General features: G+C 45.0%; 1 protein-coding gene across 5 annotated transcripts in view; it reads right to left on the reverse strand.

Moving 5' to 3' along the window:
• Septin6 (septin 6) overlaps positions 1 to 25,247 on the reverse strand; it is a 66,889-nt gene that overhangs the window by 15,674 nt on the left and 25,968 nt on the right. For all 5 annotated transcript variants that reach the window (XM_031350933.1, XM_031350762.1, XM_031351098.1 and 2 more), the window contains exons 3-7: positions 20,658 to 20,844; positions 16,385 to 16,546; positions 9,320 to 9,416; positions 4,609 to 4,777; positions 1,213 to 1,345 (exon numbers count right to left, since the gene is read on the reverse strand). In XM_031350933.1, the coding sequence (XP_031206793.1) occupies positions 1,213 to 1,345; positions 4,609 to 4,777; positions 9,320 to 9,416; positions 16,385 to 16,546; positions 20,658 to 20,844 (748 nt within the window). The remainder of the gene's footprint in view (positions 1 to 1,212; positions 1,346 to 4,608; positions 4,778 to 9,319; positions 9,417 to 16,384; positions 16,547 to 20,657; positions 20,845 to 25,247) is intronic.

Genomic DNA, 25,247 nt, shown 5'->3' on the forward strand with positions numbered 1-25,247 from the left:
AAAAAAAAATCAAGAGGACAGAAATCTAAGTGAGCAGGAAATGTTCTCACTGTCTCCATTTTAGATTTCATCATTTTATCTAAGATGGCCCAGGACTACCTTTCCCTATAGTTACCAAAAACGGTAGGATGGGGCAGGTCAACCATGAAAATGATTATTTGTCTCTACAGAACTACGGATGTCCAGGAAGTGGGAAAAGGATCAACCCTTCTGTGACTGCAAGTCTTCTACTGCCCAAGAAAACTTTGTGTCATGCTGGAGAGGCTCTGCACCTGTGCTAGTCAGTACTAGAGCTTATATTGAACCATCTGCACAAGGACTGAACATTTGAAATGAGCTAATGAGAGGAGCTAAGCTTTACATTTTATTGTGCATTTAAAAAGGGCTAAGAATATATTTTTAAATGCCCCAACTCCCAGCAGTACTGGGGATTTTGAACCTAGGGTCTCAAGTATGCTATACGAGGGTTCTACCACTGGGCTACAATCTTAGCCCCCTTACAACTTTTCTTATTTGGAGATAGCATCTCAGTAAGTTGCCCAGGCAGGCTTTGAAATTGTGTTCCTGTTCTGCTCTTCCATACTGAGATTATAGACCTGGTGACCAGACTTGGCTTAGATTTTAAATGTTTCCAACAGAACTAAAAAGATAAACATATGAAATGATTGACTGATTTATTTATTTGCCTGATTTAGTAATTCTACACTATAAACACTTACTAAAGTTACATGTCATAGTCCATAAATATATGCAATTATTACTTGTCACTTAATGAAAAATATTTTGGGGCAGTGTAATACATGCCTGCAATCCTAAGACTCATGGGGCTCAAGCAAGAGTACCTGAAAGAGGCCAGCCTGGGCTAGACAGTGAGTTCCCATTCATCTAGGCTACATATAGAAACCTTGCTTCAAAACCTAAATAAAGTAATTAATTCAAATGGAAAGAAATGCCCACCTGTAGGTAGTGGCTACCATGTTGGATGGCAATGGCTCTAAATAATGAACAGAATGAGAAAATGTCCCATCCTTAGGAAATAAAAGTCAAGAGGACACAGATGTCATCAAATTCCCTGTCTGTCCAAACTGCACTCGAGTCCTTCTCCGAGCTTACAAGCCTCTCTACCTTCTAGAAGTTCTGTCAAGGCTGAGACCCCTGCTGACATGCTCAGTCCCTCCTCCCTTGCTGCCTGGTCTCCATGGTTATGTTTACCTCTTTTTCAGCCTCCTTGAGCTCTGCTTCTTTCTCTTTGACTCTCTGGACAAACATCTGCCTCATCTCCTCTTCTTTCTTCTGGAGTTCCCCTAGGAACTCATTTCTCTTTGCCTCATATGTCTCCTGTAAACTGCAGATATGATCAAGTCAATTCCACTGTCTCTGGGGCAACCCCTGGTCAAGAAAATGGGCCCCAACCACCCTCCCCAAGTTCCCTCACTTTTCTAATTCTGACAGAGAAATGGAACGAGGGAAGCACAAAGGGGTGGGGTGGGGTGGGGCAGGACAGCTAGCTTGGTATGCAACAGCAATATTACAGAGCTACTGGAGGGGCCAGAGGAGCTAACTCACTCACTCTCTCTCTCTCTCTCTCTCTCTCTCTCTCTCTCTCTCTCTCTCTCTCTCTCACACACACACACACACACACACACACACACACACACACGAGGAAACTGTAGCTCATAGAGGAGAAGTGAAGATTATACACCTAGTTAGAGGCAGAACTGACAACAGAAGCTGGGTCTCTTGTCTTTTCATTTAAGGCCTCCCTCCCTCCCAATACCCTGCACTACCCTGCACTGCCAGGCCCTGGCTCTGAGACTGACCACACTGATTTACCACTTCATTGAACACTTCCTGAGATTTTTACCTACCACCTATGTGACCAATTTGAGTAGACATGATGCTAGCTGCTCAACATCTAGAGTCCAGAGCCACCATGCCTGTCCTAAAGGAACTCAGGGTGTACTGGGAGATGCCCAGGTCAAGGCCACTGCCCTTGACCTGCACTTATTTTTTAAGAAAGTAGGAGCCAGCATGGTGAAGGCAAGTGCTCCAAAGACAGAAGAGTCTGGAAAAAGAAGACAGGATTTGGGTGCCGCATTTAAAAACTGGACATTTATCCATCAGTCAGAACATATGAGAAAGCCCACCTGGCTATTTTAGGGAGGAAACTTTATAGCAATTCAAATATGAAACAGAAGGCTCTTCATGTTAAAGGCTGGTAGCAAATGGAGAGATCTGGAGCAACAGTAGGGCTACAGAATTCTCAGGGCTTGGGGAGGGGAGAGAGGGAATCAAGGCTGATTTTTGGCAGCTCTTCCTGCTCAGACCTACCTACTTTCTTAAGTGTGTCTTACTTTCTTCATGAGCATCTTTCTTTGAATCTTAGTGCTTACAATCTACAATAAACTCTTAATATACCCCCAGAAGAATCTGATTCAAGTTTCTGCCTTGGGCCACTAGATAGATGGTAGAACATGAATAGCAACAGGAAATGCTGGAAAAAGAGGAGGAAGAAGGCAGAGGAGGATAAAGAAGGAGGAGGAGGAGGAAGAGGATAAAGGAGGAGGAGGAAGAGGAGGAAGAGGAAGAGGAGGGAGGAGGAGGAAGAGGAGGAGGAGGAGGAAGAAGACTAGATGGTAGACTGCTAGAGCTTCAGGTCAGGCATCCATAGATTGTCTTAGTGAAATGTCCAGGATGCAGTCGCATCAATAGGTTCAGAGCTCAATGGTAAAGTTTTAGCTTTGGATTCGCCAGATATCTTGGTGGTAATTAGGGCTGTGAGATTAGAAAGAACCAGAACAAAGAGATGGGAGTACGAAAGAGCAGAGGCTTGTGGAAGGAATCCCAAGGGAGCGCTAACGTTTAAAGGAGGAAGGTGAAGAAAATGAGCTTAAAAGCAAGAACAAGGAGGAACAAGACAGAAAGGGAGATAGACAAAGCTGGCCAGGCTAATACTGCAAGAGCTGAAACCAGAGGGTGTCTCAAGTCAAATTAATGTTTCACATTAAAATCAAACCTAAAAATCAAGCCACAAGGGAACTGGCCACCAATCCACAACTGCAGGCCTTGGAGAGAATTTTGTAGAGAGCTGGAGGCAGGCAAAGGCCAGATTGTAGTGGGTTGAGGAAGTGAGAGAGGAGGAAGAGGAATGGGAACTACAAAAATGTTTCCTTCCTGTCAGAGACAAACCTCTTGACAGGTGAGGAACTGGCAAGAAAGAGTAGGCCAAAAAAAAGTACTTTGTTAGTGGGGGAGCATTTACAAGCAAGGTGGACAGGGGTTGGTGGAAGAGTGTGAAGAGGGTGAAGAGGCTGAAGAGGCAGGAACAGGTACTAAGGGGTAAGGAAAGGTCAGGACTAAGTGTCCAGGTAGAGGCACACCTCCTTCCGGATGCAGATGGAAGCTGTGGGGGTGAAGGAGAGAAACAGAGGAGCTTCCATCAGAGACCAACTCCACTCCTTCTACTTCAGGACTTCTGGGACCCTGACCTGCTTGTCCACAGAGGGGTGGAAAGCTGCCATTCCTAAAGCAGCCATCCCCCAAAGGACTGCTTATACGGTGTCCTGGGGCCCTTCTGCTATAAACAGGCTCTGTGGGATCCCAGGGGCCATGTGAAAGCATTTTCCTCCCACAGATATGCGCCCCCCCCCCACAGCTTGCTCATGGATGTCTGACATTTCCTGAAAGGAGATAGAGCCACAGTAAAGGGCAACACATGGTAATTCAAAATGCAGGGATAATGACGCATATTGTATACACAGAGCAGCTGCTTTCGTTGGTCTATGGCTCCCACCTGCATAATGAAAAGCACTTTAGATTCTGATTTGAGGAAAACACCAGTGATTATTCATCGTCAGTGGTCAAAACAAAACTCACACTGACATGCTAAGGCAGTGGGGGAAGAAAGAGCAGCATGCAGGTCACCGAGACAAGCCAAGTGACTGCTTCTTGGCTTTTTTTTTTTTTTGTATTTTCTGATCTATTTATTTGGTGTTAGGGATAAACTCATAGCTTGTGCATGCTAGACAAACACTCTACTACCAAATCACATACCCAGATCCCCCCTTTTTTCTTCTTCCTTTTAAATGAATGTTCTTGCTATATAGCTATGGAGTAGTACTTGCTAGATACCCCAGGATGTCCACAAACTCATGGCCATCTTTCTGCTTCAGCCTCCCCAGTGCTTGGGATTCCAGGCACACGCCACTACGCCTGACTTTTTCCTATCTGGTTTCGAGAACAGGAAAGACGGGGAAGAACATATTGGGAAAGCTGTCTTAAGCAATCTGAGAGCCAAATGAAGAAAGTGGGGACAGAGGGCAGTTCCTAACTGCCACCCAGTCGAACAAAGCCCCAGCACCCAGTCTATGTAAGCAGGGCTCAGCACAGCGGCTATACATGGGAGGGAAGGGCTAAAGCAGTGTGTCTGTGTTTCTAAAGCAGGGTGGCAGCTGTTCTGGCAGCTGTGCAGACACTCAAGCAGCACCAACAATCTAGGAGTTACTTTGGGCTCTCTAGCTAACCTCTACACCTCGCTTCCCCAGCTGATTCTTCAGGGCCAGGCTTCCTGAGCTCAAGGAGGCTGACCTGCTCTGGCATAAGAGGTACCTGAATGGTTTGCTGTCGGGGTCGGTGTCCTTGAAGCCCATCTCCTCCAGCTTACAGCGGCGGTACAATTCATAGTGCCGGGCGTGGGTCTGCTCCCGCAGATCCTCCATGTTGACCCGAATCAGCATCTCCCGCAGCTTCACAAAGTCGCAGTGGGCCTCATTTTCAACTGCATAGCGGACATTGGGGCATTGGATGTATATTGAAAGGAAGGCCGGCAGAGGAAGAAATGGATGAAGTAAGGAGTAAAATTGTCTAAGGGTGACATGGCTTTACAGCCTGTTTATACGGCGCCTACAAATTTTAACCTCCTAATTCTATTTCCTGTGAACATTGAGAATGAAACATTATGAAAGGGCAATAGTAAAAACTTTACTACTGGGAAACTATCAAGAACTTGCATTCATGCCTCAATACCAATTCACCAAGCAGACTTCCACAGGAAAATATCTGCTTGGCACTGCTTCACAGATAGACACACATCTGTCTATCCTGCCACCCAGTAAGTACTGGTGGAATCTCAGTTCTCAGTATTATCTGTAGCCCTGAGAATTAAGAAATGAAGTCTTGGGCCTATGCTTTTAGGAACCCGCAGTCTAGTGGGAAAGCACGTGTAAACAGAACAATACAAAGCAAAGAAAGCCAAAGTTACAAACATGAAGGCATGGTTGCAGTACAGTAAAAGGCCAGAAGAGGGGGACCTACAAACTCCCAGGAGACTGTAGGCATCCCCATAGACACAACCTCTTGAATGACTCTGGAAGGAAGAAGAGAATTTATCAGGCAGATATAATAGAACATAATCCCTGCCGGGCCTCCAGAAGGCTAGGCAAGGTCATATGGCGGACAGACTGCAGAGTCAGGCTTCAGAACCAGATAGTGTAAGGGAGAGACCATAGACAGAGTCTCCAAAGAGCAAGGCAAAAGAACCAGGGTAGCAATAGGTGGTGGGGACAAGGAGGGGCAGACCTCCAGTGTGGCCCATGTGGGAAATAGAAGCTTGCAAAGAAGTGTTTTTGCCAAGGGTGGACAATGGCTGGAGCACAACAATCCTAAGCAGGAGAAAGTGTGTACCATTTCTTTGGCAAAGAGGGCAAAGGTTTGTTCACTTTGGATGGTGAGCAAGAAGGTGAGGGATGTGCACTAAGTCACAGCGAAGTGGATTTCTGGCTAGAGCAATGTTGCAAGCAGAGCTCTGTCAGGATGTCTCCAGGTCTGTCTCCGCTGTGTTAGAGGGTAGTGTTTGGCCAGGTACAGGAGGAGGGTGGTGTTTGAGATGATGGACAGATAAGTTAGGCAAGATTCTGTCTCTCAGGGTCTGCAAGAGGACAGTAGGGACAGAGAGGATGGGTTCTGGGATGACAGAGTCGAGCATAGTTGTATCATTATAGGTGCTCAGATACGGTCATCAGAAGTATTTGTCCAATGTCCAGGGTGGTCCATATGCTCTTTCTGCTTGAGGCCTCTTACATGACAAGAACCCTACCTGTTGCCTTAGAATAGTGGTCCCTAACCTTCCTAATGCTGCCACCTTTTAACACAGTTCCTCATGCTATGGTGACCCCCAACCATAAAATTATTTAATTGATACTTGAAAACTGTAATTTTGCTACTGTTATGAATTGGAATGAAAATATCTGATATTTTCAGGATATCTGATATGTGACCTCTGTGGAAAGGTCATTTGAATCCCCAAAGGGTTGTGACCCACAGGTTGAGAACTGTTGCCATAGAACATAAACTAGTATAAAAAGCTGCATCAATAAAGTAACTTCTCAGGACCGACCTATATGTATCTGCTTCACCAACTCTGGACATGATCCCTGGTCAGTAGGATTAATTCCAGAACCAGGCAGGATCGTGTATATCTGTAATTTCAGCACTTGGGAGGTTGACTCAGGAGAGTCAGAAATTCAAGGTTAGCCTCAACTACATAGTGAATCCAAGACCAACCTGGGATACATGAAGCCCTATTTAAAAAGTGAGGGGTGGTGAAAGAGGGAATAATTCTAAGTCTTCTTTAAGGTTCCCAAGCAGTATTCAACTGCTTCTTCACTCCTGAATAGTCAACTCGGGAGTAAAAAAAATAAAAAACAAAACAAAACAAAACACCCAATCCCCCCAACCACTACCAACCCCTCCAAAGAAAAACAGTTTGGGATAAGAGCAGGGCAGTCTACGTTAGGCATGGAAGTCACTGGAACCCTGTCTGCTGGTTTGTCTCCTCCCAACCTCAGGTTCCCGTCTGTCAGGCCTCAGACTCCAAAGGGGTGACTCTTGGTCAAGAAGGCACTTGCCAACGTTCCTACTGTAACACCTCCAGCGCCAAATGACAGGGAAGCACAAAACTTAGTACAGCTCTGACCATCTTCTCTTACCAATGGGACATCCAGACAGGGGATGGAGCTCAAAGATGGAGAGCTTATCTAGCATGCATGAAGCCCTCAGTTCTTCCATCCTCAGCACCACAAAACAAAGAGGAATGAAATCCAGCTACTGTGAACGGTGCTTTGCTGTGCCTGGAATCATTCCGGCCTTTGTGAGTGAGATGGACAACTCACTAGCAATTCTCACCTTTGGTTTTTTTGAAACACTGTCCAAGGCTGCCTTTGAACCCACGACCCTCTCATCCCAGTTGTCCCCCTCCACCCCTCCCAGTGCTGGACTTTATTTGCCCAAGGGTTGGGATGAATTTACAGAGAAACTGCCAGCTATGGCAAAGTTTACAGCTACAGACTCAGGTCCCTAAACTTCTGCCCACTGCAGTGTCCTTGAGCTTGCATGACCTACTGAACTGCATAGCATAGCTAAGAGAGCAGAGCAGAGCAGAGCAGAGCATAATATATAAGAGGCACACTACCAAAAACATGTGATGAATGGATGCAATATATATCTGATTCTTTAAAATTATGAAATAATCATATATATGTATATATATATACACACACACACACATATATGTCCATGAAATAAGTCTGTGCAATTTAAAGAAGCCTTAAATTTTTAAATATCTCCACAACTGAAGGTAATGTTACCAGTACCTTGGAAGGCCCTTCTGGCCTTTGATTATCACGTCCCTCTCTCTAGTGCCTGTCTCCTCTGGCAATGAAACGTTGACGCTATCCTGCCTTTTTATCATTCATTTGTGTATTTTTTTATTTTAGTTTATTTTAAGTGTGACAGGGTGTGGGTGTGTTTGTGTGAACTCGTGTGAAGGTCAGAGGAGAACCTTCAGATGTCAGCTCTTCCTTCCACTGTGTGGCCTCTGGGGATCAAACTCAGGCCAGCAGGCTTGGAGGGGAATGCCTTTACCTCCCCTACAAGCCATCGCACTAGTCCTGTTTTTAAAGATTTTTTAAATTTATATTTTGAGTGGTGTGTGTGTATGTGTGTATGTGTGATGTATATGTGTGTGTGTGGTGTATGTATGTGTGTGTGGTGTGTGTATGTGTGGTGTATGTGTGGTGTGTGTGTGGTGTGTGTGTGGCGTGTGTTGTGTGTGTGTGTTGTGTATGTGTGTGATGTATATGTGTGTGTGTGGTGTGTGTGTATTGTGTGTGTGTGTTGTATATGTATGTGTGTGTGGTGTATGTGTGGTGTATGTGTGGTGTGTGTGTATATGTGTGTGGTGTATGTGTGTGTGTGGTGTGTGTGTGTTGTGTGTGTGTTGTGTATGTGTGTGTGTGGTGTGTGATGTGTGTGTATGTGTGTGTGGTGTATGTGTGGGGTGTGTGTATGTGTGTGTGTGTGTGGTGTATGTGTGGGGTGTCTGTATGTGTGTGTGTGTGTGGTGTATGTGTGGGGTGTCTGTATGTGTGTGTGTGTGGTGTGTGTTGTGTATGTGTGTGGTGTGTGTATGGTATAAGTGTGGTGTGTGTGTGTGTGTGTGTGTGTGGGGGGGGGGGGTTATGTGGGATGCCTGCAGAGGCCAGAAGAAGGTTTTGATTCTGTGGAGCTGGAGATAAAAGTGGAAGTAACCACTTTTGACGTGGGTGCTTGGACTGGAGTTCAGGTCCTCTGTAAGAATAACAGGCGCTTTTTACCTCTGAGCCATTGTTCCGGCTCTCAGTGTGTGTGTGTGTGTGTGTGTGTGTGTGTGTGTATGTGTGTTTTAAAACTGTTTTATCATTCATTACTTGTGCATGAAGTCATAAAAATATATATCATGTTATTTTAGCTTACTTCTGGAATTCATATCATATGCAGGCTTGTGTGATTTTATTTAGCTCAGTGCTGTGTTTCTGAGATCTAGTCACGCAGATGTAGCTATAATTCATTCATTTTTTTACCTTTGTCTAAGATCCCATGATATGACTGTTCCACAAATTATCCAGTCTATTTTTATGGACACCTCATTGTGTGTAATAATTTATCATTATTATTCTCTGTTGTGAACATTCTTGTGCCTCTCTTAGGGACACACTCACTTGTATAGTCCTTTCTATGCTGTGCCAAATCCATTTGTCTTTTGTTGTGTTTGGCGGTAGTTACAAGGGAGTATTTTCTTCATTAGAGACAAAGGGAGTCTGCTCACATCATAGAATCCAGGCACGGGGCCAGAGCTTGCTGCTAGTGACCCCCTATGGCTATTTGAGACATGAACTGAGTAGTAGAGGCTGGGGACAAGCTAGGAACTTGTCATATTATGGCAGGGGCAGCAGAAGCACAGAGGAGGGTCTCTGTGAGCGCAGCCCGTCTGCAGGAGACTCACCCTGCACAGTCCCCCAAGGATACTGCCGAGCCCGCATCATCTTGTTGCCTATCTTCACTTCTTCTGTGCTGCCAACAACAGCAAACGGCAGGTGGGCCTGGAACAGAGGCAAACAAGCACTCAGAACTCCAGAAGAAAGGCATCAAGTACCCCACGATGCAACGTTGCTCATCTCCAGGCCTTTGGGTGCTCCCTCTGCCACGTCACTCACTGTGTCAGCATTGACAGGCATCCAGTAAGCTCCAGAGCTCCACAGCCATGCAGGGATAAGAGGCCTAGTTCTTGCCTCCCTGCTCCGGAATTTATGAGAACAGATAACAATGGCATGGTCTAACACATGGGGAACAGAGCAAGGTGCAGGAGCAGATATATGGTCTAGCAACCTATAGCCACAGTCACATTTGTTGCGGGGTGGGGGTAGATACGCATCAGAAGGGGGTGCGTACAGCTGCTGGCATCGCTACTCCCTTCCTAGAGTATGAGAGCACAGCCTAAAACTACTAAGATGGACTGTTATTCTTGCCGAGGCAAGAGCTCACTGACCCCGTGAGCCTGGAGGGCGAGTCACCACGCCTTCACTAGCAAGCTCTGTTGGTGCACTATAAGGGACATAAAGAACTAGAAGACACATTCCCTTGCACTTTGGAAGCTTGTACTCTTGTTGAGGAAGCCTAAATTACATACTCAATCCTGTTAGGTCGTATGTGACGGCAAATAGTAGGTACTTTATAATGCTCCTTGAATGGAGTAGGGAACAGGACGAAAGGGGCATGAGCTTGGTGTTTGCAGGAGAGATGAGGGGCAGTGACTGGCAGAGGGCTAGACTGAGGGAGGAGGTGAGAAAGAAAACCATGTTGTATCATCATCTGCTTGCATGCTGGGCTCTCAGCTTGAAAGTGATGGAAGAGGGACTGTGTGTGAAGTGGGAGGCATTTTTCTCGGCTCAAGAAGAAAGAAAGAAAATACCAAGAAAATAAAGGCATAGGAAATGCCAGTCTTCCCTTAGGCCTGTTATTTTATCATCAAGGGACACTGTCCAAATGACAGGGTCACTGGCTCCCTCTCTTCCGCAAACTCCTGTCATTTGATTCCTCTAGCTCTGTGACTATTCCCAAAGGCACAGCCCACACCAAACTCCTAGAACCTCCCACAGCACACTTCTCTGCAACTGGCATCAAAGATGTTTCTGCAAAGTACAGGCAAACATCATTGGAGGGAGCCAGGACAGACTGCTTGAAAGGAGCCCTGCATGTACTGAACTCCCAGGCTAGGTCTTTGTGGGAAGCAGGGAGGCCACCACACTTTGGCTGCCAGCCTTCCCAAGCCACCTAGGGTGGTCTAGTATTCTGTGTCCAGGCTAAATAAACAGCATCTGCTAGATGTCAACTAAGCGCAGCAGGCCAGGAGTCAGTGCAAGTCAGCTGTTCTTGAAAGACACATGGCTATGACATCCAGAATGGAATCAGGCAGGATAGAGAGGAGCTTTAACTTTCAATCACACTACCAGGTCCTATCTCAAAATAGAGGCCAGATTTTCTCCCCCACCCTCCTTATTTTAGGTTCCTGCAGGAAGCTGACAAGTGGCGTTTCATATATGTGGCTCCAGGGAGGAGACTCTTAACCGTTGCAAGACAAGGCCCCTGGCAACACACGATGAGCAGATTGATAAAGGGACCTTATGTAATTCTACCAAAGCATCTGATGAGGGCCAGCAAGATACGAGATCTTCCAGGGACCTTGTGTAATTCTACCTAAACCTCAGATGAGGGACAGCAGATACGAGATCTTCCAGGTACAGAATGCTATTTACAACAGACAGACAGCCTTGGGCTTGTCTTGAGAGTCTGGTCCCAGATTCACTACTTAGTCCATTTTGTCCAACTACAAAAAAAGATACCCGAGGCTATGTAATTTAGAAAGAACGTACGTGGCCTTTCTTTCTGTAGTTCTAGGGGCTGAACATCTAAGCTCAAAGCAGTAGCATATTTGGGTGTTCTGAGGAGAGTTTTCTTGTTATATCTTCTCATTGCAGAAGGTGGACAATCAAGCTAGCTAAATTCTGCATAAAGCCTCTTTTATAAACACCCTTAATCCTATTAGTGAGGGAGTGGCCCTTATTGTTTTATCTAGCCATAAAGGCCTAATCTCCCCCTCCCTGACTCTGACTCCTTCTTTTAGTTTGTTTGTTTGTTTGTTTGTTTTGAGACATGGTTCCTCTGTGTAACAGACCTAGCTGTCCTGGAACTCACTTTTGTAGAACAGACTGGTCGTGAACTCACAGAGAGCCACGTGTCTCTGCCTCTGCCTCCCAAGTGCTAGGATTAAAGGCATGCTGTGCCGCCACCACCCAGCTCCTCACCCCCAATTTCTCTTCTTCTGAAAAGAGATTTATTTATAATTGTGTATGTCTGTATGTGGGGGCATGCATGCGAGGGCAGGTGTACACAGAGGCCTTTAGAAAGGGTTAAATCCCCTGGAGCTGGAATTACAGGAGGATGTGAGTCACCTTGTGTGGGTATTGGGAATAGGACTAACATCCTCTGGAAGAGTAGTATGTGCTCTTAGCCTCCGAGCCATTTCTCTAGCCCCCTTTAAAAATCATCAGTCCTAGGAATTGAACTCAGGGCTTTGCATATGTCAGGCACATGTTATACTACTGTATATATTTCCCCAGCTGTCTTTTTTTTTTCTTTTAAGACAGGGTTTCTCTGTGTAGCCCCGGCTGGCCTCGAGCTCAGAAATCCGCCTGCCTCTGCCCCCCAAGTGCTGGGATTAAAGGCATACGCCTCCACCCCCTGGCTTGTTTTTGTTTTGAGTTGGGGTCTTACTAAGTTGCCCAGGCTGGGAACTCAGCTTGTGATCCTCTTGCCTCAGCCTGCAGGGTGGCTGGAATTATAGGGCTGCATCATCAGGCCCTGCAAGGCTCCCTCTCCTAATACTATCACACGGGCAACACTTTCAAATCAAAGCATCACCTTTCCAGGCTCATGTCTACCTTGAACTCCCCTTGGTCCACTTGAAAGTTGTTTGATGATGCAACCTACATGACTTACTCTGTCCTTGCACAACCACATGTATTACGCTTTGAAGACCAGAAGGGTGGTTTTCTAGTTTTTTTCCTTGTAGGCTTTAAAATTCCACCAGGCTCTTTTCTGGTGATGTATACTGACTGGCTTTGGTTTCTTCCCAGGGTTGACAGAGTTTCCTAGTTAGGAGGCTGGTTCTACCTGCTCCCATTTCAGGCTCGTGGCTAAACAAGACTGCCACCTGATTCCCTCAAATACCACACTGGTCATTCCAACAGAAGTACATGGAAACAATGGAGCTATCATTGCTGAGTCAAGGAAGAGGCCAGGCTTGAGCCTCTAGCCTCCCTGTGATCCAGTTTGCCAACCATCTGCCCTTACTGTGGGAATCAAACCCAGTGCCTAACAAATGACCAATTAACTGGGCTTGATCGAGTTCTAGGCCTGCTCTTTAATCCCTAGCTACAGTTTGAGCTATTCTAAGGATAACATTACATTTCTGTTTTATTTATTTATTTATTTATTTATTTATTTATTTATTTATTTATTTATTTATTGAGGCAGGGTCTCATGTAGTTCAGGCTATCCTCCAGCTCCCTATGTTGTTGAAGATAACCTTAAACTTCTGATCCTCCTGCCTCCACCTCCGGAGTGCTGAGATTATAGGTGTGTCCTTCTGCCAGACTAGTACCATTGTATCTAAATAATAAACTCCGTTCTATAATGCAAGCAATCAGGAAGCTGAGGCAAGAAGGTCAAAAGTTTCAGAACAGCCTTGGCTACATAGTGAAACTATGTCTCAAAAATAATGAATGAATTTAAACAATGTGGGGAGGAAAGGGTTTATTCGGCTTACTTCCATATTGCTGTATATCACCAAGGAAGTCAGGACTGGAACTCAAGCAGGTCAGGAAGCAGGAGCTGATGCAGAGGCCATGGAGGGATGTTCTTTACTGGCTTGCTTTCCCTGGCTTGCTCAGCCTGCTCTCTTATAGGACCCAAGACTACCAGCCCAAGGATGGCACCACCCACAAGGGGCCCTACCCACTTGATCACTAATTGAGAAAATGCCCCACAGCTGGATCTCATGGAGGCATTTCCCCAACTGAAGCTCCCTTCTCTGTGATAACTCCAACCTGTGTCAAGTTGACACAAAAAAAACAGCCAGTACACTCACTCTATCTCCCCCCAGATTCTCTATCTCCTGCTCCACAATCTGAAATACGGTTTTCTAGAGCCACCCAAAAGCCAAGGGCAAGGCCAGGCATGCTCCCCCACGAATATCTTTTACTTGGGAATAACAGGGCAGCTGTATAGTCTTCTCAAACTATGTAAAAAACAAAACAAAACAAAACAAAACTTCTCCCTCTTTGATTTCCCATACTGGCTGTTCAATAGGCAGGGCTGGGGATCTGGAACCTATTTCTCATAGTTCCCAACGATCCCTCCCCATCTCTGGTGATGCCACTGTATGGTTTCTCTACAGACTTTGATACTGTTGGAGTGGTGGCAGATGGGCAAAGCACGTGGCTCCTCCCTCCTGTTTCCCAATCAGCATATAGAACACAAAGGCTTCCCCTACAGGCCCCTCCCACAGATATGTCCAAGTCCAGGCATCTTAGCTGTAAGGTACCCCTTCTCCTCCTTCCCATTCAAAAGAGCAGGTTGGAATGCAAGGGAATGAATATTGAGCAATACTACTTAGGAGAGGGGGTGACCCTGAACCCATGAGATTTAGCTTACTTTTCTTTTCTTTTCTTTTGGAGGCAAGGTCTTGTTAAATGTAGCCTAGGCCAGACTCAAACATGTAATCCTCCTGCCTCAGTACTGGAATTACAGGCATGCACTGACACATCTAGCTTTTAATTTAGTTGTTCGAAGTGAAGCAGTGATGAGCTATGGACTGTTGTGAGTATTGTGGGGCTCACAAGCTCTCCTCTGCCACAGCAGCATGCTTGAGAACTGATGCTTCATAGCACTGGCAAGTTTCCAACTCTGAGGCTGGAGCAGCCCCGGGCTGAGCAGGAAGCCAGATTTGAGAGGAGAACAGAGCAAGGGTGATTGTCACTCTTAACCCATAATGTAGTGACAGTAACAGGACACCTTCATATTGCTGAGAACTTACCAGGCCTATTTGTTCCTAACAAATCAAGCCACGAGTATGAACACTGCTTGATGACTCAGGGAAAATAAGTTCAGAAGCTATCTACAGGGACTAAGGTCCTGAGGTGCGTAGATGCTTCCAGACATCAGTGCAAGCTACACCCAGAAAACATTTCCCGTTTCTCTGCAGGCTGGGCACCTTTTCCAGTTTTCTTATCCTAACTAGCAGTCCCTCATCTTCATCCAGATGCCCTGACTCCTGGAGGAGAAGGCACTGTTTTGTGTTTTGTAATTTTTGTCCGTACCCACTGCAGGTCACGGGGAACACAACTCCACCCAGCACAAGGCATGCAGACTTGAATCAGTTAAGTCAGACTTGTCAAGGCAGACGAAGGGCTTCTACTAAGAAACCTGTCTCGGGTGGGCTGTGCTGATGGGCAAGACATGAGGCTAGACACTGACTTGCTGCCTGGCTCTGCTAATTCATTGGCCAGATCATAAGAGGTGGCAGCTGATGTTGTAATGATAACTTAGAGGGCACCAGCAGCAGGAAAAGTTTGCTAAAAGTGGCTTTTATTACAAGACTTTCCTGAGTTTGGCTGTCCCCTGACATTATGTCATTAGGAAAAACTGATGCCTCTCAGTAGAGAGAAAAAAATCTGTTCCCGAAGCAGAGGCTTGCTGAAAGCTATTAGCTGTCTCCTGGAAATCACAACATTGAAGCTTTTACAGCGACAGCAGCAACACATTGTAAAGGAGCTCGGGGAGTGTTTGACTCCGCCTTCTTTGTTACTCATTCCTCTGGGGGCGGGGAGGAAAGAGGACTTGTTTTATAAATTCATTCATACTTAATAAGGTAAAGCACAACCTTGATGCTTAAAAACATCACTGGGGCTGGAGAGACGGCTCGGTTTTTTTAAGAGTACTTGCTGCCCTTGCAGAGGAGCCGGGTTTGATTCTCAGCACCTATAAGGCAGCTCACAACCATCTGTAACTCTAGTCCCAGGGATTCTGGCCTCCCTGCAGATTATACACACATGATCTACTTACACATAGGCAAAACACTCATACACTTAAAATAAAAAATAAATAACATCTTTTTTTAAAAAAAAAATCACTTGTGGTTGCCAGCAAAAGTGGAGAGTATTTTTCATTTCCCTCCTTGACAACAGGGATTAATTCTTGGACAACAGCCCATCCTCGGAGGCCAACCAACTTTTTCAGCCTTTTTGTCTTTTGCTGGACCCACTCACTGTTCCAGCATTGTTGGGATCAGCAACAAACAAGGTATGTCTTTCCTGCGGTCTCGTCTGGCTTAGATGTGAGGGCTGTTGAAAAGGTGGCTAGAGGGTTGGAGGGATAGCACAGTGGATAAAGCACTTGCCTGGTCATCTCGAGGACCGGAGTTCAGATCATCAGCACTCACACAAAAGCTGGCCAAGTACAGCACTTCCCTTGTAATCCTAGTACTTACAAGGCAGAGGTAGGGGAGCCCCAGGGCCCGTTGGCCAGCAGAGACTATGAGGTAATATGGAGAGTGATTGAAGAAGACCCCCCTCCCCCAACATCAGCCTAATGTCTCCACACACATGAACAGATACCTGCACATACATATGAACACATACATGAGCCACAAGGGAGGAAGAGGAGGAGAGCAGAAGGAGAGGTCTGGATTCCCAGCTTTGCCACTCAGCCTAGAGTCAGCCTTTCCCCTTTTACTTCCCTGGTCACTAATCTGTGTTGCTGAGGCTTTGCAGTAGCCTTCAGTAGAAAGAGGAGCTATTTAAGCTCTGGATCCTCTGCCATCCATAACTGAGACTCTGGGAATCAAGAGTTACCACACTAAGATGGATGGCGAAGGTACTTCACCGCTTCTCGTCAAAGACTGATCATAAGAACCCAAGACGAGAAAGGTGAGCCCTGTGCTCCCACTCACGTTCATGGTTCCATTGATCTCGGCCACCGACTCATCATCTGTGGGGAACTGATAGATCTGGACTCCATTGCTCACGAGTTCACTGGTGATTTTGATCTTGAACTTTGCCAGCTCACTCTTAGAAATGGCATCTGATTTGGCAATGATGGGAATGATGTTCACCTGAGAGAGAGAGGAACAAAGTGGGATTAACTAGTGTTGACTAGCAACTGATAACTGCATAACCTAGGGCTCCATTAGAGCCTACAAGGAAAGCTCAGCAAATAGGCCCTACACTCTCCACCTTTGGCCAAACAATATAATAAGAAATAAGAAGTACTTACTGTGTGTTGGCCACTGGGTATGGCTTAGTGTAATTAATCTTAACAGCAACTTTTCCAGAAAGTGTTTTACCAGTCTTTTACCAATGTGAAATTGAACCACACCGAGGTTAAGTAACTTGTTTAAGGCCACAGGACAAATAAGTAGCCGAATTAAAATTAAAATCCAAGTCAGCCTTACCTCAAAGCTAGTTAAAAACTATGATCTATCTACCTTGGAATCAAAGTTACCCCTAGAGTGATTCAAAGAAGAAAGATGACAGCGAATCTGTGGTTGATAAGGTAACAGGTGGGCATTTGTTGGTAACAGTAAGTTGTCCCAACCCATTCAGTCTAGGGTTGCCCCAGCCAGATATAACATGAATCCACTTGGGAGGTATCAGAAAAAAAGAAGCAGGGACAGAACTTGGTGATGATGGACATGTGGTTGTCTTACTTGGAGCAGCTAACTAAGCCCAGAAGAACAAGCGTTACCAATTTGACATGAAACTTATGCAGACATGGTAGACTGGGGCTGGGCAAAGAGTTCAGTTGGTAGGATGCTAGCTTAGTTCCATCCTCAGCTCTACCTATAATCCCAGCACTGGAGAGGTGGAGGCAGGAGGATCAACTCAATGTCATCTTCAACTATATGGTAGGTTTGAGGGTAGCTTTAAGCCTCACAAGATCCTGTCTCAACATCCCGTACCCACTATCCCACCCTATACAAGTTACTAATGTTTGAGTTGGAGTGTTTGTTTCTGGGTAAAGAAAGCAGGTGTGAATGCCCAATTTCAGACAGCAAGAGAAAGGCCCAGTGCAAGCCCAAAGTTCAACCTGCCTGAACAATGATCTTTGAAAGCCCTCCAGGATGGGAGGAAGGGTTTATTGCCAAAGGTAAAGGAACCTGTCATGGGCGTGGTTTGTGGAGACAGAGAACACTAAAGCTCATATTCCTGCATAGAATGGAGTCATTCTTGCTCGTAGACCCCATTGGGCAGCATGAATGGTGCTCAGGCCTGGGATTCTGAAAGGAAAGCATGGGAGCCCTGGAACTGAAAAAATCCTGTCTCTTTTGAACTTTCCAAGTCCCCCAAAGACTCACACCACATAGCTTAGGATGCTGGTCTAAGACTAGGTCTTGCAGTTAGTTATCTTCTTTGAAGTCTTTGGGGGGGGGGCGGTGTCAAGAGATCAGAATCTCTCCCAAGGTGTAACCACAGGCAAATCTAGATCTGCTTGTCATTTTTTTGGTCCAAGTCCTCATTGGTACACAATAAACATAAGCCAAAAACTGCTTACTTAATGCAGTCCACCCACCAGACTGCCCACCACATGGCTCGCTGCTGCCCTATACTGTTGTATGCTGGGCATGAAGACATTTCAGGAGCAGCCTATTATTCATGAGCAGTGAGCTCATTGCTGCAAAAATGGAAAAACTACTGTTATTCTGATTATAGCTGACATTCAGTTCTTATAATGGCTATGCTACCAAATGACTATGTGTAAATTAGACTTTTGTATACTGAAATAAGTTGCAATTAGAGAGTTAAAGCCAAATCTCAGCTTCATTACAAGTTGTCTGACCTTGAACAAGCAATCTGCCTCTCCACGCCTCAGTGATCTCATGCGTAAAATGTGACTAACGGTACCTGACTGTACTAGATTATCAGAAGGACAAAAACAGGGCCCAGTCCCTATTGCTAGAGACAACACTTACACACTCTCATCAAACACTGAAAAGCTGAGTGGGCCTAATTAGAGCCTTCACTCCGACTCACCAGTGCTCATGGGTGCTGCACACTATGTACACTATGTACACTATGTACACTATGCACACTGCTCATGTACTTTGTATACTACCAAAGGAAAACCAAATATTACAGTTCTGCTCAAAGAACATTGGAAAAAATGACTCAACAATAGTCTGCTATACCCATAGATCAGTGCCTTGTTCAACCTTCATCAGAGAAGCTTCTTCCTACAGTAGATGAGAACTAACACAGAGACCCACAACTGGACAATGTGTAGAAAGTGAGACTTTGGAGCATTCAGTCCTAAATGAGTCTTCACCAAACTCGTTCTCCCAGGACTTAGAGATCTATGTGGAAGAGGAAGTGGAAAGACTGTAAGAGCCAGAGGGGATGGATGACTCCAAGGAAACAGCACCTTCTACACACATTGAGACTGAGGCGGATATCAACTCACAGAGTGTGTGGCAACATGCACAAGGTCTGCACAGGTTCAAGCCAGATGAAACCCAATTGCTGAGAGAGCGGATGTAAACAAAGGCTCCATCTCTAACCAAAAGACTGTCTATAATTGATACCTACTTGCAAAGGAAAAATTAGGATTGTTTTCCAATGAAGTTTCCCTGTGTATACCAACTTCAGGCTATGCCCCATGCCCAGCAGTAGATGGCCAACACAAGGTGAACTCAATGGTACTTTTGTAGACGTTTTGTCTCATATTCTTTTAGTTTTTTTTTTTTTCAACAAGAGAGAGATAGAGAAAGTACATGGCTCTGGGTAGGGAGGACCTGGGAGGAGTTGGGGGAGAGGAAACCCTGATCAGAGTATATTGCATATATTTTTTTTGATTAAAAAAAATAAATAAATATTTAAAAATTTAAAAAATATATAAAACAGTTTTTGTTAAACAAACAAACAAAAAGGAGCATGTTCCCGACTAAGCTTTTTCTGCATTAGGACCCCGAGAACCCACAAACACATTAGGTGGGCATGGCAGTCTGCTTATAATTCAGCATCAGATGGCAGAGACAGAGGATTCCCAGAGCAAGCTAGCTTAGCAAGAGTAGCCATATGGCTGAATTCTGGCGTGGCTGAGAATCTGCCTCAACGAACAAGGTGAAAGGGAGATGATAGGAAGATTCTGATATCAATCTTCAGCCTCCACATGTACAAGCACCCACACACACATGCACCTACACACGTGTACCTGCATGCATGCAAACATGCATATGAATGCATGAACAACATATAACACACATACAAGTGGTAAAAAAAAAGATGAAGTAACATGTATACAGTGCCTGGTGCATGCCAAATGTTAGGATAGAAAAACTATAGTAATTAGGCTTTTTAAAGAATTAAATGTTCAATTTGTTTTGTTGTTATGGTGCTGGGAATTTAGGTTTAGCGGTTCAGAGCACTGGCTACTCTTGCAGAAGATCCAGGTTTGCTTTGTACCACTTGCTTATTGGCTCACAACCATCTCTAACACCAGTTCTAGGGGATTCTGAACTCCTTCAGCACCAAGCATGCATACATACAGGTAAAATACTTGAAAACACAAAATAAAAGAAATCTAATTTTTTTTTAAGGAAAGAGAAACCCTTTCCATAGCCAAATCCAGCATCCTTAGCCTTGAACAGCCATCTTGCTTGTATTCATCTTTATTTCCAAGACAGATAGGGTGGAAGAGCACTTAGGACAAATCCATCCCTAATACTAGGAATCCAGATGATGCAGCATATGACCCAAATGCAGGATCTGTAATATCATCTATATGGAGGAAGGTAATAAACAATTGGACTAGGATTCCATAAAGACCTCTACTGGAATCAAGGAGCCATTGTGTAGCCCGCGCAGTCTTCTCGCCGGGAAGAAGACACGTGGACACTAGGTTCCTTCTGCAGCAACTGTTTATTTGTCTCCATCCATAGGGAAAAAGGGTCGAACCCAAAAATCCGCACTGCTTATATACACCACAGTGCAGGGTATCTGCCCACAGCGTGGCGTGTCTGCTCATGATTGGCTGTTCGCTCATCACCCTACGTAACGCCCCAGGATGGGCCGTGACATGGCATATTTTCACTCTACACACATGCGCAAACAGTTGTTTAGGCGCCATCTTGCCATGGCGAATGCCTCTCAAGATTCACGGCTCCCCACACCATTGTGTATTAGATGAGTAAGAGTGCAGCTTGTGGAGCCCCAGCTCCTGCCTCATACCTTACTATCCAGCTTCTTCATGGTTACTAGGTCCAGAGACTTAAGCGAATGCCCTGTCGGGGCAATGAAATACAAGCAGACATGGATTCGGGAGTCATGGTAGGAGTGCAGTACTCTCCGGATCTTCAGTTCCTCCTGTAGGTAGGCCTCAAACTGAGCATCAATGAATTCCACGATGGGCTTGTAGCTAGAGCAGAGAGGAGAGACATGGCTTCAAATTCTTGGGTTTTGACAGTCAGTCCTAGTTAGAAATGCAAAGTGTCCTGTGCAACTGTACCCTCCCTCATCTACTCTGGCTTCTCCATCTCTTCTACTGTCAGTTTTGGTTGACTTCTTGGTGCACACATGAGCCTAACTTATTTCTTCAGTGTGGAATAACCATTTCTCTTTCTTCATTTCAATCCTGTGTTTGCATGCCTCGGGGCTCAGTTTAATGCCTACCTCCTTTGTAAGCTTTCTTTATGTATGCCCTAAATCCCTTCTGTGACCCAGCAGTGGAAATATATATATATATATGTATATATATATATATATATATATATATATATATATATATATATATATATACACACATGACAATGCTGGCTCACTGCTGCTTCTCAGGAGTTACTGTTCTCTCAGATCCATGGGCCCTGAGGTGATGTGGAAGCCATTGGTGGGATCTGTAGTTGGGTCGACACTCCTCCATATTAGGCCCTCAATCTAAGCCCATTAGAGACTTCCTGCATCTCCTCATATCATGCTTTTGGACCAGAGGTGTGTACACAAGACCTCTCTGTGATCCCCCTGGGGGAAATTATGTCACTGCACTGTGGGGCCTTTGCTCATTCTTGCAGCAATGAGTGGAACACCCAATTAGCAACCTCCATAGCCACATATTTTTCTACTTCTCATCTAAGCACTGGACAAAATTTGATAAAGATACTTCCCCCATATCATCTACACAGGAACTTCAGCTCACTGAGTATCCATGCAAAGCTCCCCTAGGCAGCCTCCATGACTCAAGACATATTCATTCATTCATTCATTCATTCATTCATTCATAATTCATTCATTCATTTTTGACACAGGGTCTCATTATAGCCTTGGCAGTTCTGGAAGTTGCTATGTATACCAGGCTGGCTCCAAATTCACAGAGATCTGTCTCTACCATCTCAGTGCCAGGAATAAAGGCATCCACCACCATGCACATAGCTCAGTCTATTTATTTTTGAGACAATGTCTTGTTACACTGCCTAAGCTGGTGTGGAACTCATTATGTAGCTTAGGCTGGCCTCAAACTCATGAACCTCCTGCCTCAGCTTCCTGAGTACTAGAACTGCATATGTGTACCACCACACCTGATTCATCAAGGCCTCCTAAACAATAGTGAGTCTATAGGCAGTTAGTAGTTGCTAAGGGAGTGAAAGAATTTTCTTCAGTAGTGTACCTACTGGTGAGTTGCCCATGCTTCTATAACTAATCCCTTACACCATGCTCCTATAAGTAACCCTAATTAAACTTATTTGCCTGTGCACATACACAAAGGCCTGAAAGTAGAAGGGGGAGCTGCTGAGGTGTCTCGGTGGGTGAGGGCATCTGCCATCCAGCCTGAGGACCTGAGTTTGATTCCCAGAGCTCACATGATGGAGACAGAAAACTAGAGGGTTTCTCTCTAGTTTTTCTCTCAAAGTTGCCCTCTGACCTTTACACATGCACCATGGCATGCATACACATGCACACATGCACATATGTACACACAAATAAATAAATCAAAATATGATTATTAAAATACTTCTATTTATATAAAGAAAAGTAAAGAGGGGTTACTTGGGAAGAGGAAGGAGATCAATAGAAAGGGGATAATGAGGAGTGGATATAATAAAAAATACACTAGGTACATGCACAAAAGTATCATAATAAAACCATTATCATAGATGATTAGTATATGCTAATTTTTTAAAATGTCAAAAAGGAATAATCAGCTTAACTCCTCCTTTCTATGCTGGGCCTTCCTTGCCCCATCTGCATTGAAGCCACCCCATTGCCCTGGCAGGCTCTTCCGTCCTTCCTTCCTTTACTTTTTTTTTTCAAGATTTATTTATTATATGTGAGTACGTTGTAGCTGTCTTCAGACACACCAGAAAAGGACATCAGATCCCATTACAGATGGCTGTGAGCCACCATGTGGTTGTTAGGATTTGAACTCAGGACCTTTGTAAGAGCACTCAGTGCTCTTAACCCCCGAGCCATCTCTCCAGCTCCCCCTCCTTTATTTTTAAAATATACTTATTTACTGCGTATATGTGTAGGTGTGTGTGCCATGGCATAAGTGTGGAAGTCAGAGGACAACTCATGGGAGTCACTTCTCTCTTTTTACTATGAGAGATCCAGGGATGGATCTCAGGTCACCAGCTTAGTGGCAAACATCTTTGCCCACTGAGCCACCTCGCGGGCCTCTGCTTCATCTATGACCCCAACATCATCTTTTTGTTCTAAGTAGGTCATTTCAGCTTCAGCCCTATTCTCTTCTTGTCGCCTCAGTTTGCATGCTGCCTCTCCACTGGAGATGCTGCTTCCCTTCAGGGAGGAAGAGATTCATTCTGTCAGCCCAGGGCAGGGAGTTTTCAGATTCCATTGCCAGAAGAGAATGATCAAAGGGAGACATGAGCCCAGCCAACACCTCCCACCTACAGCAGCTCCCTACGTGAGCCTTTGTGAAAGAGCCCCCAAGGAGTGAGGAAGAAAGCAGCATTTAAAAAAAGAACCACAGCATCCTTCATCCTGAGAAGCGAGGACAGGAAGAGACCCAGGTGCAGGGTATCTCTGGCACCCCAAAGGAAAAAAAAATCTAAAAATATCATTCATTCTTTCTTTCTTTGATTTGCCCCTCCCCAGCTGAGACTGTTTTGAAGCACAAATGATTCCTTAGGTAGCAAAGAGTCTTAGAGGGCTCTGAAGAATTCATAGTGAGAGTAGAGGATGCATCCCTCAGCCGTAGCTCATTTTTAGATGGGTAGCTAGCTGGTTTGAATGATGTGATCAAGGTGTGGCTTTGCTTTCTTCTATTACATAACTTCTCTTTCACTTCAGTGTTTGCTCCATATGAAGAGGCAGGGGAAACAGAAGAGCAATTTTTTTTTTCTCAGCTTCCTTCCCCTTGAATACCTAATACCCCATGTTCCTCTTATTCCCACTGCCTCTGGCCCTCAGACTCTCTGAAGAAGTGCACAGACTAGTCAAAACGGGCCACCAGGATTGGGCTTAATGAGATCTGAAAGACGGGTGACTCATCTTTGTCTCAGTCAGCTTTGTATCGCCAGTGTCTGGCCTGCTGTCTGGTATACAATAAGGATTCCACCTACTCTCTGAGTTCTCTCACCTCTGTCCCCATGGCAGATCTGCCATCAGTGGCTTTTTCTTCACCACATGCTGCTATCCTTACTGAACTCCATTCTGGGGCAAAGCAACCATCTGTTTCTTTCTTTAAGGCACTACTTTTCCCATGCCCCTTCCTAGAGGATGTTTCTGTATGACCGACCCCTAGTTCCATGGAGGGCTGCAGAAGACAGCTTTCTTCTAGCACTTTCTTCTCTGGCAGACTCTATCTTTCCTCATCACTACAGATAATCTTTTTCCCTTCGAGACAATAAGTTTGAGCCTTTTCCAGACCATTCATGCAATTCTTTTCAAACATGTAAAGGTGTTTTGCCTGCGTGCATGTCTGTGCACCACAGGCTTGTCTAGTATCTGCGGAAGCCAGAAGATGGTGATAGATCCCCTGGAGCTGAAGTTACAGTTATAAGGCCTGAGGTGGGTGCTGAGAATTGAACCTGGGTCCTCTGGAAGAATAACCAGTGCTCTTAATCACTGAGCCATCTCTTCAGCTTTATCCATACAGTACTAAACATGGAGCCTACAGACCCTCCAAGGAGCCTATAGATAGAATTTAGTGAATCCACAAACTTGCACAGGAGCAAAATGCATGTCTAACTGAAACGTTCCAGTTTCTTCAGTTATAAACTGAGACAATAATCGATAGTATTGTCTGTGGCGCCTGTGATTTTTCTATGCAGTAGAGATCACTCATATTTTTCTCTCCCATTCCAGTGGTTGTACATATGTCAAAAGAGCATCTACATTCATCATAGTTTCTGCATTCTGGTAATCATTAAACCTGCAAATAGATATCATTATTTTGAAACTTAACAAAGAAGCATATGAGTTACTAAATCATAATTTAAAAATATTTTGAGAACTGTATTTTTAATACAGTTGGTACATTTTAGGCATTCAGAAGTTATTTTGAGAATGAAGCCATGGTCTACAGCACAGTACTAAATGGTCTAGACGGCACAATGGCCTAAATACTCCTTCATTTCTGCTAGTGAAATGCACTATGGAGACGCTACAGTAGAGTACTGAATAGAAAGTACTAGGACTTCAGCTACTTCGATACTATTACCAAGGATGGCTTCTCTGAGGGTTCAGTATCAGCGCTGCAAGGATAAGCACCACCAGCAAGCCACAGTGAGATCCAGGAGAAGGGCAGTTCAAGCAGCAATCTGTAATAATGCTCCTAAGGCAGAAGGCAGCCTGACAAGATTGAGC

This window comes from Mastomys coucha, chromosome X (genome assembly GCF_008632895.1).
Source record: "Mastomys coucha isolate ucsf_1 chromosome X, UCSF_Mcou_1, whole genome shotgun sequence".
NCBI classification, from domain to species: domain Eukaryota; kingdom Metazoa; phylum Chordata; class Mammalia; order Rodentia; family Muridae; genus Mastomys; species Mastomys coucha.